The 17,231-nt window shown below is 43.3% G+C and overlaps 1 protein-coding gene across 2 annotated transcripts; it reads left to right on the forward strand.

The window, feature by feature from the left end:
• The first annotated feature begins 6,143 nt into the window (after positions 1-6,143).
• Positions 6,144-11,565, forward strand: YEATS4 (YEATS domain containing 4). 2 transcript variants are annotated; one of them, XM_074572985.1, is made up of 7 exons: positions 6,144-6,346; positions 6,586-6,705; positions 7,146-7,212; positions 7,313-7,407; positions 8,907-8,999; positions 9,074-9,161; positions 10,978-11,565. In XM_074572985.1, the coding sequence occupies exons 1-7, from the start codon at positions 6,296-6,298 to the stop codon at positions 11,145-11,147; spliced, it is 684 nt and encodes a 227-aa protein (XP_074429086.1). In that variant the 5' UTR covers positions 6,144-6,295; the 3' UTR covers positions 11,148-11,565. The 2 variants fall into 2 exon arrangements, with proteins under 2 accessions (XP_074429086.1, XP_074429077.1); XM_074572976.1 differs by lacking the exon at positions 6,144-6,346 and having other exon boundaries at positions 6,356-6,705.
• Positions 11,566-17,231: the final 5,666 nt, after the last annotated feature.

The raw sequence follows: 17,231 nt of genomic DNA on the forward strand, positions 1-17,231 counted from the left end.
TTAATACTTCCTCTGCCTTTATTTTGGTGAATTTGTTTAAGGAGGCTCTTGCTGCCTTGAGGACTGACTGTGTTACACCAACTTGCCTTGTTCTTGCATATTTGCCTTTCAGTTATTTTTTCCTATAACAAGAGAGAATATATATTCCTTTAATGGAAACACGCACGCTTTTCCCGATGCATGGTCACGGCGTTTCTTGCTGCTTTACTGCAGTGTCCTGGTTTCAGCTGGGGTAGAGTTAATTTTCTTCCTAGTAGCTGCTGTGTCTTGGTTTTAGTTTGGGAATAATGCTGATAACACATGTTGGTTTAGGTGTTGCTAAGTGATGTTTACGTTAGTCAAGGATTTTCTCAGCTTCCCAGAGAAGCTGAAAGGGAGCACAGACAGGACAAGCTGGCCAAAGGGATATTCCATACCATACCATAGGTGTCATGGTCATCTTTGGTGTATCTTATCAGTATATAAACGGGGGTTGGCCGGGGGGCAGGAATCCGCAATCACTGCTCAAGATGGGCTGGGCAACCAAGACCAATTTGTGTTACATCACTTTATTTTATATATTATTTTACCATTATTACAATAAGGGTTTTTTTCCTCTTTTTTTACTGTTCTATTAAACTGTCTTCATCTCAACTCATGTGTTTGTTTTTTTTTTTTAACTTTCCCCTCTCCTTTTTCTCTTTTCTCCCTACCCTACTGGGGACGGGGAGTGAGTGAATAGCCAAGTGGTCCAAGTTGCTGGCTGGGGTTAAACCATGACACACAGTGAAATGATAAAATAGGAGACAGCAGAGTAACACCTGTTGCTTGAGGGGCTCTGCCATCCAAGTGGTGATTGCACTTGCATCCGCACACCTGAAATGAGGGATGATTTCTGCTGATTGGTGGTGTGGGCAGGGACATTTGGTCACTGTCCTGCCTGGTCATTCATGTCACCTAGGAGTGCATCAGCCCATTCACAGAACGTGCCGAAGATGAAGCAAAGCTGCTTATTTTCTGTGCATCATCAAGCCTTATCTACTGGTCTGACTGATGCCTCATGGGTGCTTACATGTAGTTCGTTGCGTCCTTATTTCTCTTTGGAGAAATTGATTTGGAGTCAGAACTGCCAGATTAGAAGGGAACGTATAGTCAGGAATTTATCTGTTAGCTCCAAGGCCAGATCTTCCTTTAAGAATCATGCTTCCTGTGAGCTTTTCTTGTGCGTGAATGAAGAATTGCCTTTGCTGTTTTCTCTCTTTCATGCACTCAGGAACACCTTCAATACCAGAGGAAGAGGAGCGCTCTTTTCAGCCCAGGGGGAGTTGTCACACCTACAAAATAAAGGTTCATAGCCTCAGGGTCTGAAAGATGGTCAGAAACTGTTTATTACACTTCTTTAAATGCAACTTTTGAAAAAGAAGAGTGTTTCTTGACAAGATACTACTAGTTAGTATTCTCATGGTAGGACAGTGTTAGACTGACTGCGTGAGTGACATTAAATGAAGGCAGTTTCTCCTCTTCTGCTTTCCTTCCTGCGCCCCAAAGAAATGAAGGAGAAAGTGGCATTTTCCATCCATCACAAAGGCTAAGACAGGCTGGAAAATACTCTCTGGCTGCAGCCCCAGGAGTGCCCCAATGTGTCTGTGGGTGGTGAATGCACTCACTTAGCCATGACAAATGCACATTCTGAATAACATGTTTCAAGTTTATAGAATCAACCTGGACTGGAAGTAAAACTTAACACTTCTGAGTTTTACTTCCTTTGGGAAGTGTTTGTGTTATTTTCCAGCTCAAAAGGTAAAGTGGAACAACTATACAGAAGACCGAGAAAATTGGTTAGTTCCCAGATGACTGTAGTTGGAGATAATTTTTGGGAGTTTTAACATGATGTTTAAAATGTTAATATTGCTAATTACTTTAAGTGTTCGTTATTTCAGTGGAATTTGCAGTGTGCTTACTCTGCATTCTCACACTGAATTTTTATCAAAAATGCCTACAGCTACCCAGACCTTCAGTTCCTCCCCTGACAACTCTTACGGGAGTTGTGATGAGCAGGACAGGACCTTTCTTAGAGGTAACCTTTCATGAAGGAAAATTTTACTTTTCATTAAATAGAGAAAAAATTGAAAGAATAGAGTTGTATTTCATTTTCCCCAATAGGCAAAGATAATTGAATTAAAAAGTGTTTATAAAAGTAGAAAGGGATAAATACCTGGGTTCATTTCTACAGTAAGAGAGCACAGAAGCCCTACATCTATTCGAACGTGCCATTTTTAAAACAACTTTACAAGTGTAACCCTTTATTGCCATTCCCCTCCTCAAAAACCTGTGGTTGGTGTAAAGTGGCTGATGGCCACTACTGCAGCTACTGTACGTGGGGCCTTTTGCCACTGCAATGACAGCTGTCCCCAGGGAATGCTCTTGGGGAGTGTATCGCTGCAGATGTGCCACCACCAGTCCATCCTAGCCCCTTCCCTCATCAGTAGCCAGAACGTTCCTGCTGGTGTCCTGAAAGCCTCTTCCCAGCTCAGCTCGGAGCAGGGAGGAATGGTCCTGGAGAGGGAGCCTGGAGCCCTGGCCACCATTGGTCCTCACTGACCCACCTCCGAGTGTCTCCTGCAGCTGGAGACCCCACACCCTCTCCTGGCTGCAGACACTGGCTGGGGAATGTCCAGCCCTGTGAAGAAGCAAAGGGAATGCAGTTCCCTACAAAATACCAACAAAGAGGGGATCAGCAGACAATGAGAGGACAACACCCACAACGCTACTCCCTTCCACCACAGCGTAAGGTAGGGTAGGACCATGCAGTTGTTTGCAAGGTGGAGGTAAAAGGGCTTGAGGCCATGGGCTGTGGAGAAGGTGCTGATGGTGGTAACGGGCTGCCCTGGAGGGAGGGGGGTAAAGGAGGTTTGGGATTTTGTTTCCTTTTAATTTAAGCAGAAGTGGGCAGGGTGATTGGAGGGCACCACCCTTAAGAGGCTTAACGGGAATATGCTTCATGGACACCTTACAAAAACTCCTGTGACACATGGCTGTTTTGACAGACTTCATAGGAATTTGTGGTATCGGTTCAAACAGAAGTCAAATTCCTGCTGGGGCTGGGTTTATTCACCTTTCTAATGGGCAAGGTGTTTACCCTGCTCATGCTGCAGGCTGTGATGTAAAGGCGTTCACTCCTGTACATGGCCATAGCTGGTGTAATCTCCGATTACACAGGTTTACAGGCTGACAGGACAAGAGGCAATGGGCATAACTGAAACACAGCAGGTTCCCTCTGAACATCAGGAAACACTTTACTGTGAGAGTGACCGAGCACGGGCACAGGTTGCCCAGATTGGTTATGGAGTGTCCATCCTTGGAGATGTTCAAAAGCCATCTGGGCACAGTCCTGTACAACTGGCTCCAGGTGTCCTTGCTTGCACAGAGGGGTTGGAGAAGACCTCCATGGGTCCCTTCCCACCTCAACCATCCTGTGAATACCCTAAATTTCCAAGCATGGCTTCAAGTACCCCATTTGTTACTCAGCTTACTGCTGGGTCTTTAATGGTGAGAGATTTATGATGAGCAATAAGACCACGACTTTGATAATAATTTCATAATAAATCTGAGTAGCAGAGTTTAGACAGCCAGCTCCCTCCTTGGTAGGTATTGTGACAGAGTGTAAACAAAATTCTTCTGAGATAATTTTGCTCTGTCCTCCTATGGCTTTCCACATTATATAAGAAATTTGACAATTTTGGAGTGATGTGTTAAGTGTTGGGAAACGCCCATGTGCTGAAGAGGCTGCATTTCTGGTTACTACGGAGCAGAGGAACCAAAAAGGGGTGGGAGAAGGTTAAGAGATGAGACAAGTGCAGGAGCGCCTGCGGTCTCAGCGTTAAGAGGCACTTTACGTGTGCACTACCCCGGCAACATCAAGTCTTGGCCTGTCCTTGCATTTTGCCTCCTACTCCCGGCTGCTCCGGGGAAGGTCTAAGAGAGGTGTGAGCTAGCAGCAGCTATGAAGCATCTTGGACTGAATAACTTTTGGGGATGCAGCCTGGGACTCTGTAAGTCTAGGAGGCACGGAGTGTGGGAATTTCCATTTAACAACGTTTGTTGCAGTGAGCAGGTTACCGTGAATGCTGGAGTTTGGAGGTTAGGATCCCATCGGGTTAGTCCATCTCTGATGGCACAGACTGCAGGTATTTTCTACAGCTTTACCTTCTCTTTCCCTGATGCTCTTCTACAGTTGAATTGAGCTATGGTCATCTGAAAACCCTTCCTAGAAGCAGCCCATCTCATCGTACCTCCCCAGTTCCTAATTGCCCTGCTTTTACTTGCTGCAGTTCCGTCCTCTGCCTGTAGTAGCCACACTGCTGGAGTGGGGCAAGCGGGCGAAGCTGTGGAGCAAGGAGTGGGAGTGCGAAGCAAGACAGGTGGCTGGGAGAGGCACTGCTGTGGGACCAGACTGTTGTCAAACCCATTTTCTTTGGAAAGAAGCATGCACGGGCTCTGATCCTGGGCCTGGGGAGCAATATATGTGTTGGCCATTGGACGTTCACATTTTATCTTCCAAAGATAAATGCATGAGATACAGCATCCTCTTGAAGACTTGCTTCGCTGGATTATTCTGTGTCTATTCTGCTGACAGTTGCCAGGGGAAAGTTCTTTGCTTTTCCTCAGAAAGAGCAGCACACAGTAATTGCCACACATCTCTGGCTTTCGGTTCCCATTTCCTAGAAGATGACAGGATGATGTTTTACCAAAAGGCGACCTCTGTATGCCAAAGATGACATCTTGAGTGCACCCTCAGCAAGTTTGCCGATGACACCAGGCTGTGTGCTGCAGTCAACACACTGGAGGGAAGGGATGCCGTCCAGAGGGACCTTGACAGGCCCGGAGAGGTGAGCCTGTGTGAATCTCATGAAGTTCAACCAGGCCAAGTGCAAGGTCCTGCACCTGGGTCACAGCAATCCCAAGCACAAATACAGGTTGGGCGGAGAATGCATTGAGAGCAGCCCTGAGTAGGACTTGGGGGCATTGGTTGATGAGAAGCTCAACGTGAGCCAGCAATGTGCGCACGCAGCCCAGAGGGATGACCACAGTGGCCAGCAGGTCGAGGGAAGTGATTTTGGCCCTCTACTCCAGTGAGACCCCACCTGGAGTACTGCATCCAGGAAAGACGTGGATCTGTTGGAACGGGTCCAGAGGAGGGCCACGAAGATAATCAGAGGGGTGGAGCACCTCTTCTCTGAAGACAGGCTGAGAGAAGTTGGGATTGTTCACCTGGAGGAGAGAAGGCTTGGGGGAGATCTTATACCAGCTTTCCAGCACATGAAGGGGGCCTACAAGAAAGCTGGGGAGGGACTTTTTACAAGGGCATGCAGTGATAGGATGAGGGGTGACGGCTTCAAACTGGAAGCGGGGAGATTTAGATTAAATATTAGGAAGAAATTTTTTATTGTGCAGGTGCTGAGACACTGGAACGGGTTGCCCAGGGAAGCTGTGGATGCCCCATCCCTGGAAGTGTTCGAGGCCAGGCTGGATGGGGCTTTGAGCAGCCTGGTCTAGTGGGAGGTGTCCCTGCCCGTGGCAGGGGGTGGGAACTAAATGATCTTTAAGGTCCCTTCCAACTCAAACTATTCTATGATTCTATGAACAAAGATTTCTGGAGCAGTCAGCACACAGACTGGACGTTCTGAAGTTCAGAGCGGCTGCCCAGCTATCACCCCAGCCGCCACCTTCCTTTACGGCCTTTTCTGTGTGTTTTACAGGCTGTTCCCTCCCACTGCACCCGTCTTGTCACGTACCTTCCCCGGGCTGGGCCCGTTCCCTTTGTGCGGGATGTCTCGTTTAACCGGGGCCGCCTGGGGCCTTGGCCACGGCACGCAATAGCCCGCTGACCACCAGCACGCGCTGCCTACGGGCGCGTCTGAAGGCTGTTACGGTAAAAATATGAAAAGAAATTTTTTAAAAAATGACCAAATTCCCCGCTTCCTTTTCTCAGCGCTCCCGAGCCCAGGCAGACAGTGCCACCTGCCGCCCTCCCTGACACCCCCCACCTCCTCCGCGCCGCCGCGTCTGCCAAACGCCCAGCGGCGTCACGCGGCCGACGCCCTGACGCCCCGCCCCGCCCCGCGCGCCGCCGTGACGCCAGCGCGCCGCCGGAAGCCGCGGGGGATGGCGGTCGCGCGGGTGCCACCCCTCAGGGCCGCGGCGGGGCCGGGCCGGGCCGCGGCGGGGCCTGGCGGCGGCGGCGGCAGCAGCAGCGACGGGGAGGGAGCTGAGCGCGGGCGGCGCGGCTGCGGGCGGCGCCCCCCCCCGGGGCAATATGTTCAAGAGAATGGCTGAGTTCGGGCCTGACTCCGGGGGCAGGGTGAAGGTGCGGAACCGGTACCGGCGGCCGGCGGGGAGGGAGGCCCGGCTCGGCCCGACCCGGCGGGAGGACTGACGGGAGGGCGGGCGGGAGGGAGGAGCGGGACCTCTGCAGGCATCAGCTTAATGCTTGTCAGTACGTGTCATTTTGAGGGTTTTCATTTATTTATTTATTTATTTATCTGTTTTATTTATCTGTTTATTTATCTGTTTTCATTTATTTATTTATCTGTTTCTTTATTTAAGGGCGTTACCATTGTGAAGCCGATCGTGTATGGGAACGTCGCTCGGTATTTCGGGAAGAAGAGGGAAGAGGACGGTCACACGCACCAGTGGACGGTTTACGTCAAGCCCTACAGAAACGAGGTGGGGGTTTAACAGGGGTGGTCGTCCCGGCCTCGTAAGGGGTGGCGGAAGGATGTCAATGCTGGTGTCATTGTGTGGGGCTCCTTCAGCCCCCCTGCGGTGGACCCAGCAGCACCCCGCAACAGGGAGGGAGGGATTTGCAGCAAGGGCAGAAGGCTGGTGGGTCTCCAAAAAGGAAAAAGAGAGGGAAGACACTTTTCCTCCTGGAGTGTTTTTGGAGTGATCTTTCCAGGCTGGGGAAAACTGGAGAGCAGTCATGGGGACAAAATACTGACGGACTTGGGCAGCAGCACTGATTCTTGGATTTACTGTCTTGCTTTCCTACTGATTGTAAAGGTAGTTATGTCAGAAGAAATGATAGGCATGTGGGATGAATGAGTAAACAGTTGTTTGTCATGCTGTTCTGTAAATAATCAGAAATAACGATGTTTCTGTTTTAGGATATGTCTGCCTATGTGAAAAAAATTCAATTCAAGCTGCATGAAAGCTACGGAAATCCTTTAAGAGGTGGGTGTTGCATTTGGGCATTTGTTCCTAGAACTGGGGTTTTTTGATTAGTTCATTGAGGCTTTACTGCGCATATTAACCCTTCTGTTTCCTACCGCAGTTGTTACCAAACCACCATACGAAATCACCGAAACAGGCTGGGGTGAATTTGAAATAATCATTAAGATATTTTTTATTGATCCAAATGAAAGACCTGTAAGTACATTGAACTTGTAACAACGCTTAATTAATTAATTATGGTGGCCTTAAGCTGTGCTGTAGGATATTGCTGGTGAAAATAAGTCCCGTCAGCCGTGGAAGTAATAAAGCCTGTTCTTGTAGGACATGTATTTAATGGTTGGCCACTTTTTCTGTTTCTCTGCTTTACTACTGGTATTCATGATGACTTTTTCTGTATTTGGCTTCTCTGACGTTTACTAATGCGTGACCACATGTTGTGTCTTATCTGAGCTGAGTACATACTGAGGATTTCTCTTCTATGTGGCTTCCTAGTTTTAAGGTTTTAGAATATTTTAGTTATCTTTTTTTTTTTTTTGCGCCTAACAGCTTTCATCAAAATCAGTCAAAAAGCAGCAAAAGTACTATGGTAGCATTAGTCTCTTTCCTAAGAAAACCAGGTTAAGACACTTCTTGAGTTGAACAAAGGATTGGAATTAATTTCTTTCTTCCCATCCTGTTTTAGACATATCTTGCAGGTTTGTTTATCCAGGTTTAGGTAGGAAACTTGACTGCCATATTTTAGGGGCCGGGGATGTTTATTTCTGGAAAGACTTGGGTTCCTTCTGTTGCATGAGCTACAGCAGTCCTTTTGCTTTAGCCATTTTTTTTGCCAAATGAGGTGAAAACTGAATTTCATGTTTTTCTTGAATACGTGAAAATTGATCCTCGACTGGAAAGGGCTTCCTGTGCTGTTGTGCTCAGTGGCATCCTGACTTACATTAATTCCGTTCACAGCTTGACAAAGCTCTCCTTAGTGTTTTTTCTTACGGCTGTTCTTGAAAGGCTGTTTCGGTGCCTGTTGTGTTCTTCCTTTCAAGGAAGTACCAACCGGAGCAAGGCATTGCTCTCATCCACGGGCCTGTTCGTGGAAGGAAGAACTGTGGGCTGCGTGCCCACTTCCCAGGTCGTGGTCCAAGTGGTCAGTGGTCCCTCAGGGCTTTGCAGAGGTCTTCCGTTCCTCTCCAGCTGCTGCCGTTTGCAGTGCAGTAATGGAAGAGTAACTCCACAGAGAGAAATTTCAGTGAAAAGCTATGCACAGCGCCCACCCCCCCCCGCCCCCAGTGTTTTTCCTTCACAAGAAGGAATAGTAATGTCACAGAAAGCACTAACTGATTAATTATCAAAGTTGGCTTGAACTAAATCACCTATTTGGAAATGTTTATGAGAAGGTCTCTTTAGCAGTTTTTATAGCCTGGTCCCAAACCACTTGCCTAGACGTTATTAAAGTATCAGGAAGCTGTTGGATAGTTGGTGTGTTTAACACTGAATATTAAATTTAAGTAATTCTACTGAAGTTACATGACACTTATTTTTACATTCTTGTAAGATTTTAAAATCCTATACAATTGTTTAGTAAGAACAAATACTGCTTGTTGATATCTATAAGACTTCTATTTCCCTAATAAAGCTAATAGTCAGTAATAGTCAATAATTATTATATTAGTCAAGCTAATAAAATTCTGTCTTTTGTACAGGTCACCTTGTATCACTTGCTGAAGCTTTTTCAGTCTGATACCAATGCCATCCTGGGAAAGAAAACTGTAGTATCTGAATTCTATGATGAAATGGTATGAAAATTTTTAATGTAATCCTTACTTTATCTTGAAGAGTATTAGTGATACTATGTATTTTTCTCTGTTAGATATTTCAAGATCCTACTGCAATGATGCAGCAGCTGTTAACGACGTCTCGTCAGCTAACGCTAGGTGCTTATAAGCATGAAACAGAGTGTAAGTTGAAAATTAAAATATTTTAATATTAGAAATTCTTTGTGTTTGGTTTTAGTGGCTTTTTTTTCTGGGAGGTAACAGTACAATGGTTTTGGATGCCGCTAAACAGCTGTATTTTTGGATTACATTAGCTTCATCTTTTACAAAGTTACTAATACTTACTTGAAAATTTTTTTTCTGATCTGTATGCCTGCTGGAAAAAAAGGAATTCTGAATTGCTCAGTATGAAGAGTGATGGCACGATCTATGCCTAGTTTAACATCTTTGAAATGAGTTAAACTAGAGAATAAATTAAGGCCACTGTATTTGTGATGAAGTTCTGTTCAGCTCATTGGGATGCTAACTGCAAGCAATGATCACGCTCTAAGCACTGAAATATGGAACATTTAGTACAGTTTTAGTCAAAGCAGCAACCCTGTAGGGGTAGCGAAGTGTCTGAAAGCTTTTCCTGTCTTTTTCCCTTCTAATTCTTTAACTGCAGGTCATTTCATAACATACTTCTTCAGTATAGCTTAATGTTATTTGCCTCCTTATCTAATCTGTCTTTAAATATAAACCAGAATATTAAGAAAATTAAAGAAATTAAATGAAAATACATTGATTCATAAAATATAATGCATTTAGTGATGGTTTCTCTTCTAATCCCATCTCTTGTCTTCTACTCAGAAAGGAAATGTAATATTTATTGAGCCAAAATCCTACCTTGTTAGGTACAAACTGTAATGTCATCGTAGTCCAGCTCACCTGGCCTTTGGCTTATCCTGACACAAACGTCAGGTATTATTATACAGTGAATACTTAGAGCTAAGAGTGGTTATGAGTTTGAAGCTCTACAAAGTTAGGGTTCCAATTTGCCTTAGGTCCGTTTGGGTGTGTGGACGTGTGAGCTGCTTGTATTTTCTGCCTCAGTTTAGCCAGCCTTGAGGTGGATTTTTGTTATAGTAAAAAATTATCTATTTTGAATAGAAAATGTTTAATAATTTGCATCATAAAAAAGTCTTGCCCAAATTTAAATTTTTCTCAAAATTCCTGGATGTTTCTCCCTAGCATAGATAGAAATTTTTAGTTTTTTTTTTTTGTGTACGTATTTCCTTAGAATGTGCTATTGAAGCAGATATTCGTAAGAGCAAAGGAAGTACCACTAAATCTTTTAGATATATAGAATTAAACTCCAGTGAGACAGAGAGTAGAAAGTGGTTACAGTACGCTGAAAAGGAATGACAGAACGGTTGAGGTGTGAAGGCATCTCTGGAGCTTATCTTGTCCCGCTCCCTGCTCAAGCAAGGGCTACCCAGATGGCTAAGGAATGTCTCTATGGATGGAGACTCCACAGTCTCCCTGGGCAACCTGTGCCAGTGCTCGGTCACCCTCGCAGTACAACAAAGTTTCCTGATGTTCAGAGAGAACCTCCTGTGTTTCAGTTTGTGCCCATGGCCTCATGTGCTGTCACTGGACACTACTTATAAATTACTAGAAATTCTCTGTAATCTCCCATTTATTTGCTGTCGCCTTGTCAGGGTTTTTTTTTCCCCACTTAATCTGGAAAATGATTTCGTGAATTAGGTAACTCCATCCACAAAACTGATGGCCTGAAGGAGGCCACAAAACAAGCTTTCTTTTGTTTTCTTTTTTTTTTTTAATTCTATGTTTTTATTTGGATACAATTTTGACTACAATCATTGAATATTTAAGGCTAACAGTAATAGATATTTTTTTCAGGACACACACCATCCAAATTACTGTTGCAATTTGAAAATAGAACCCAACACCTTTTCATGGTACTTAAAATATTTATTTTTCTTTCTCACCACCACAGTTGCAGATCTTGAAGTGAAAACTAGGGAAAAACTGGAAGCTGCCAAAAAGAAAACTAGTTTTGAAATTGCTGAGCTTAAAGAAAGACTAAAAGCAAGTCGTGAAACCATCAACTGTTTAAAAAATGAAATCAGAAAACTTGAAGAAGATGATCAGTCTAAAGATATGTGACGAGTGTTGACTTGATAAGAGCCTGTACTGAAAACGGAAGGACCTCAATTGTGGAATTGTATGTGTTCTCCTCAATTCTGTAACAGACTGTGTGAATTTCACTTGCAAATGATTGAAGTACGTGGCAACCGACTTCATAAATGGCAGAAAAAAGAAAGGATGTATCCTTGCATTATAGTTAAAATCTGTGGGTACTTAATGACTTATTTCAAATAGAGGGGTCTTAGAGACCAGACTACTTTTTTTTTTTTTTTTAATTGCTTTCAAGTGGTATATAAAAACTTTGTATTAAGTCTTGTATTACTTCAATGTGCTTTTACAAAATGCCGGTGTTTACTTTTTTTACTTGCTTTTTCTACTGACTGTTTAGAGATGCATCTTTAAAGCTGAAAATAAAATATGCGGTTTTTTATTTTAATATTTTTTGTCTCTGTCCAGTTGTAAGCTTCCAGAACAATTGTAAATAGCATACCCTGGTTTAAGGCAGAGGTTGAAATACAATGGTATGCAAGTTGCTGAAGTCTGGTTAGAGTGATTTCTGCATGTCTGTCTGTTATCAGCACAGTGAAAAAACTGAAAACTAAAATCCTGAAAACAGGATTTTAAATAATTTGTGTATCAGGTAAGAGTTTCTAGCCCGTCTGCTTTAACACATCTAAACGGATCAGTTATACAGGTTATGCTCAGAGGCAGGAAATTATTCCGCTTCTGGTTTGTAGAAGTTTGTTTCATATTTGTACTGTACTTCGGTCAGTTCATCAGATGTCTCTGCTGCTCCTTCCTCCTCATGCTCTTCCCCTGCTCCAGCGTGGGGAAGACAGTCCTCCAGGAACTCCAACGTGGGTCCTTCCCACGGGCTGCAGGTGGATATCTGCTCCACCATTAACCTCTGTGGGCCGCGGGGGGACAGCCTGCCTCACCATGGTCTTCTCCGTGGGCTGCAAGGGAATCTCTGCTTCAGTGCTTGGGAGCACCTCCTCCCCCTCCTTCTTCATTGACCTGAAGTCACCTGGTGTCTGCAGGGTTGTTGCTCTCACATGTTCTCACTCCCCTCTCCAGCTGCTGTTGCGCTGGGGTCTTTTTTCCCCTTCTTAAATATGTTATCATAGAAGTGCTACTACCATCGTTGATGAGCTCAGCTTTTGCCAGCGGCGGGTCCCTCTTGGAACTGGCTGGCATTGGCTCTGTCGGACAGGGGGGAAGCTTCTAGCAGCTTCTCAGATGCTACTCCTGTAGCCCCCACAGCTACCAAAACTTTGCTACACAAGCCTAATACATATTCTTAAGTAACTAGCAAGTGTTCCCCCTGGAAAATCAGTACATTATCTTCTACCTGTAACATCCTGTGGGTTTTTTTTTCTTTTCTAGAGGTAAAAGAGCCTGATAGAGATGATGCTACCTCAGGTTTTGAAAAGGCTTGGGCATCTTTCCCACTGCTTCAAGATACCGCGCTGCAGGAAACTGTGCTATCGAGAATCAAACTTCCAACATCCCCTCTCCCGTGGAAAACAATGTTGATGTTTTGAGAACAAAGCATTCTTTTCTTCATGATTAGCTTGGTAAAGACCTAGAACTGGAACGGTTTCAACACTTGATATCTAGACTTAAGTTTTCATTAAGAAAAATAACTGTTAAAACTTGGCATATTTAGTTTATGGTATTACATAAACAGGTAGGTTGAGGAACAGCTTGTACCGGTGGTGTCTGCACTGCAGCCTATCCAGATTTTTCTGGCTCCATAATTGTTTTGGTTTATCGATTCAGTAGCCAACTGTCTTCTAAGCAGCAGCTGAAGAAGAATGTGCTAGGCAATTTGAGTACAGCAAAAGGTGCCATTTTCAGAGCTGTGCATTGAAAATAAGACTTGCACAGGCCACAGTATGTTACAGATTTTAAGGGTGAAAGAACACCTTTCAGAGAAAAGTTAAAAAAAATTTGTATTATTTTCTTTCATGATACCTTTTTATTCAAAGTATTTATTTGGCTGCTTCCTTGTCTGCGACAACCATCAGTACCAGGTTTTTAAGGAAAAATATAATAGGGTTAGCACAAAGTGAATCCTTCCAAACATATTCTCGTAACTTCTTGCATTTTTATTCCATTTCCAGAGGAGGTTTTTAAGCTCCTTTTGCACATGCTGAAACAAAAATGGGAACGGAAAGCACAGTTTTGGTGATACTAGGTTGTATGCAGCATTGTTATCTTCATATTTGTCAGTTAAAATAATACTAACGTAGAGTAAGTCAGATGGAATATTAAATAAGTTCTGCAAGAGCTGTGACTACGCTGCTGTAATGGGCTTTAACAGACCAAAAAAGAATGGAGTGGTACCTTTTGAATCCAATGTTTTTGTAGGAGCCTAAAGTATTCTTTTTGCTTACATTTTTAATAACATCCAATAACCAGCCGAGTATTCGACTTTACAGAAGCAACGATCCTGGCTCCACCGTTGGTATCCATCAACATGCTAGACCAGTGATGTAATTTTTGTTCGTGGTTGGCGGGTCTTTTTCCTCACGGTTTTTCTTTCAACTTTTCGTATTTTTTTTCCACTGCTTTGTGCTCTCTGTAAAGATCACGCAAGAGTTGTTAGGATCCCCCATTAATAACAAGGCAAGAAAATCGTCCCAACATGTGTCCGTGCTGAGCAGTTACTGCTGACAGAAAACAGGAAGAATATCTTCTGCTTTACAAAGTTCCTTATGATGTTCTGTGTTTCCATTAGAAAATACTTTCTTCAGATGTTGAGAAAGTAACCGAGCCCTGTATTAGGCAGTAGTTAAACTCTGGAAAAAGTGCATGAGATTTAAGTGGTTTAGGATTTTGGCTTGAAAATAAATGTGAAAAAACCCCCGACCTTCCTGATTGGACAATTAAACTTATCGCTGCCTTCTCTACAGGCAACTGCATGGTTCTCTGTGAAATCAATAGGTTTTGTTGGGACCTACGTGTTCTGCTGTTAAGAGCTGCCGATGCAAGCACCTGAGACAGCATGTGCACACAGCAAACGTACAACATAGGGATGACTTTCTAGCGTGTACCATTTTCAAAGTTACTCAAGCTGAAATAGAGCGGGGCACGTAGGGACGTGGCTGCATTTGACCTCCGCTGCCTTAAAGAAAAAGAAAAAACCCAAACACTACACTCCGCTTTGTTTTTGGCAGCCCTGCAAAGATGTGAGTCCAGACAAATAGTTACAGTTCGTGCTTGCCAGGGGTGCTAAAGTGAAACACCAGCTATTTATATTGCTGAGACTGACTTTAGACTGTGGTTTCATCCTGACTTATAATTGTGAAACGCAGATGTATTTACATTTGCTTTGCAGAGGAGGGGGGAAAAAATAATCTGTCGTTGTGCTGCAGGCCCAGCGTGATATCGCTGAATTGCACAGTACACCGAAGCTTTACACTCCACTTGAAGTAACCCTTTGGTAGGTAAAGACAAAACACGGTTTTTCTCAGTTTATATGCTTCCTCTTACCAATTTTACCAATGAAGAATGTTTACTTCAGGCACCAAACATGCAAAACTGGTAGTTACTGCAGCCATTGCTGCTTCCACTATAAAGACTTGGGGGTTTTAAGTATTTTAGCTAAGACGCTTTAATAGTCACCGCAATAATTTCAGACACTGACCGCTTACTTGACTTACTACCCAGTAGTATTTATCGCTAGTCCCTTTTTTACCTAGCTCCATCTCATATAACTTTACTTCTTTGCTTTGCCTTTGGGTTTGGCACCCGGTAGTTTACAGACAGAGCGTGGAGCTGTGTGAGGCTGTGCCCAGGAGGTGTCTCCTCACAGGTGCCATTATCTGACAGGAGATGCGTAAATACACTTAATTCAAAGATTTACTTGAGAATTTTTGTGGTTAGTAGAGAAGGGACTGGATGGAACAGACAGATGCTGGTAATAACACCAGTCTAAACAGACTTTTGCTGCTTACGCATTTAATCCATATTAAATACATCAGCGTTTGTTTGCTTCTTAATGGGAATACAGATTTAAGAGCATTTCAGGTTGTTTTCAGACATCGGGTTGTTTTCCAAACACCAGGTGGCAGGTATGTCCAAAATATTCTCTAGTCCCAACGGCATTTTAATTACTGGGATTTTGGCAGCTCTGTGATCTCTTTGGTTGACCTCATTTTCTTTGAGACTTGATCATCCGATGAGACAACTTGTATTTGTTTCTGTAGGGGTGACCAAATTATCTCTTGCACGTTATGAAACTGTTCGGCAGCCTTGTGAGCAAATCCAATGATGTGCTGCGCCGGGAAGCAAAAAAAGGTGTGAATGTTTGTTTGCCATTTTTGTTCATTTGGCAAAGGAAGAGGCTTTCAAAATACAAATCTCTGAGGTTGTTCTTAGTTGTTTTTTTTTTCTTTTTCAGGCCAAGATTGTGTGACAGTATGAATGAGCAAAACATAACTTAGGTACTCTACTGGACTGCATACTTCGCTTGCACTCAATTGGAGGTGCAAAATGGCTTGATTCTCCCCAGGTAAAAGTAATTATATTTTTAAACTTAATGTTAATAGAGTTACTAAGCTTCTTTGACTACTTACTGCTTAATGAATACTAGGAATGAACCTTTGGCTTCCAAGTATGTCAAAACTTAATTTTCCTGAATACAGTAGGGAAGAACAGCTTAAGCAAGGTGAAGAAGAGAGAATTAGGATGGTAAAAAAGAATAGCAACGATGAGAAACTCTAGTTACATATGCATCGTGATATAATTACTTGGGATTTATTTTAATGTTAATTTATGATACATTTATACCATTTCCATTTTTAAATGTTTTAAGCTAGAACATGAAATCATGCAAGTTTCTAGTGAAAGTCTTGCCTATGCAAATAGCTAATACACATCCGAAATTAAAATCTACATTTCAGTTTTCATGGGAAAAACCTCTGGAATGGCTAGTGATTAGGCCGCAAAAAGAACTCATTAGCATTGGAATATGCAGTTATTTGTCCTACTCCCTCCCTAATAATTACTATACTTTTTAAGGTGTTCATGTGTTGAACAAGTGGCTGGCACTTCTTATTCCCACAGCTGTGGAGAATTCTGTACTTCAGGACAGAAACAAATTTCATCTGATCTACTGCTTCTGCTCTGGGAATACTTTGACCTGAAGTGATCAATAGCTTTTTTCTTCCATATCTAATTCGGGCAAATCTCACATTTTTTCCACACTCTACAATTCAGCTTTATTTCCAATAGCATATTTCATTGAACCTCTGATCTAGAATGTTATTAAAGCACACGGTGGAACACGCTTCCAAGTTTCTCGGTGAAACATTCCGGTATCTTTATTCACAGGATCAAGAAACAAGACATATGGCTAAGCAAGGTCCTCTTTACCTGCTGAACTGATGAGACAAAACTTCACCTCAGTTTAATGACTCCAAACAAAAGATTTGCAATCACTTCACAGTTAAACCATACTTTCTAAGCTTGCATCTTTAAGCACAAGCACGCTGGGTAAATACAGGTATTAAGAATTGGCTAAAACAACATAGTTTATGCCTCTGCATGCAAGAAGGGCATCAGTTTTTGCACTTAAAATTTGTAGATTTAATAGTGCTGCAGCCCTCTCCTGTTCCATGTGCTGGGTCTGTTCAACGTAGCAGGGCCAGCATGTGGCTCCTTTTTCCTGTCTATCTTTATTAAAGCAAGAATTAATGCAGGTCATTTTTGTGTTAATCACAGCCCTGATTAGTGATAACTATGCCCCACCTAAAGCTCCATTCAGATCCTAAGCCACTAAGCTACTTGGACTCTGGTTCAGAGGTAGTATGGAGAATCTTGAGAAGTTTGGTTTGAGGGGCTCACGTTTCACTTTTGGTGTTATTTCGTGGTTTCTGTATGGAAGTCTGTGTAGTAGTTAAACCATTTGCCCCATAAACTAAATATTCCTGAGGAAGACCGAATCTGCATCTCATGGTTTTAGAAGTTCTTAACCATGAGGCCATGAGAGTAGTCTCCATCGCTGCTGTCCTCAGTGTGCTCAGCTCTGCGAGACTTCTCTAGAACTGGAGAGGGAACCGGCAAAGGAAAACCATAACCGTGCTTCGTAATTAG

This window comes from Larus michahellis, chromosome 1, assembly GCF_964199755.1.
Source record: "Larus michahellis chromosome 1, bLarMic1.1, whole genome shotgun sequence".
Taxonomy (NCBI): Eukaryota; Metazoa; Chordata; class Aves; order Charadriiformes; family Laridae; genus Larus; species Larus michahellis.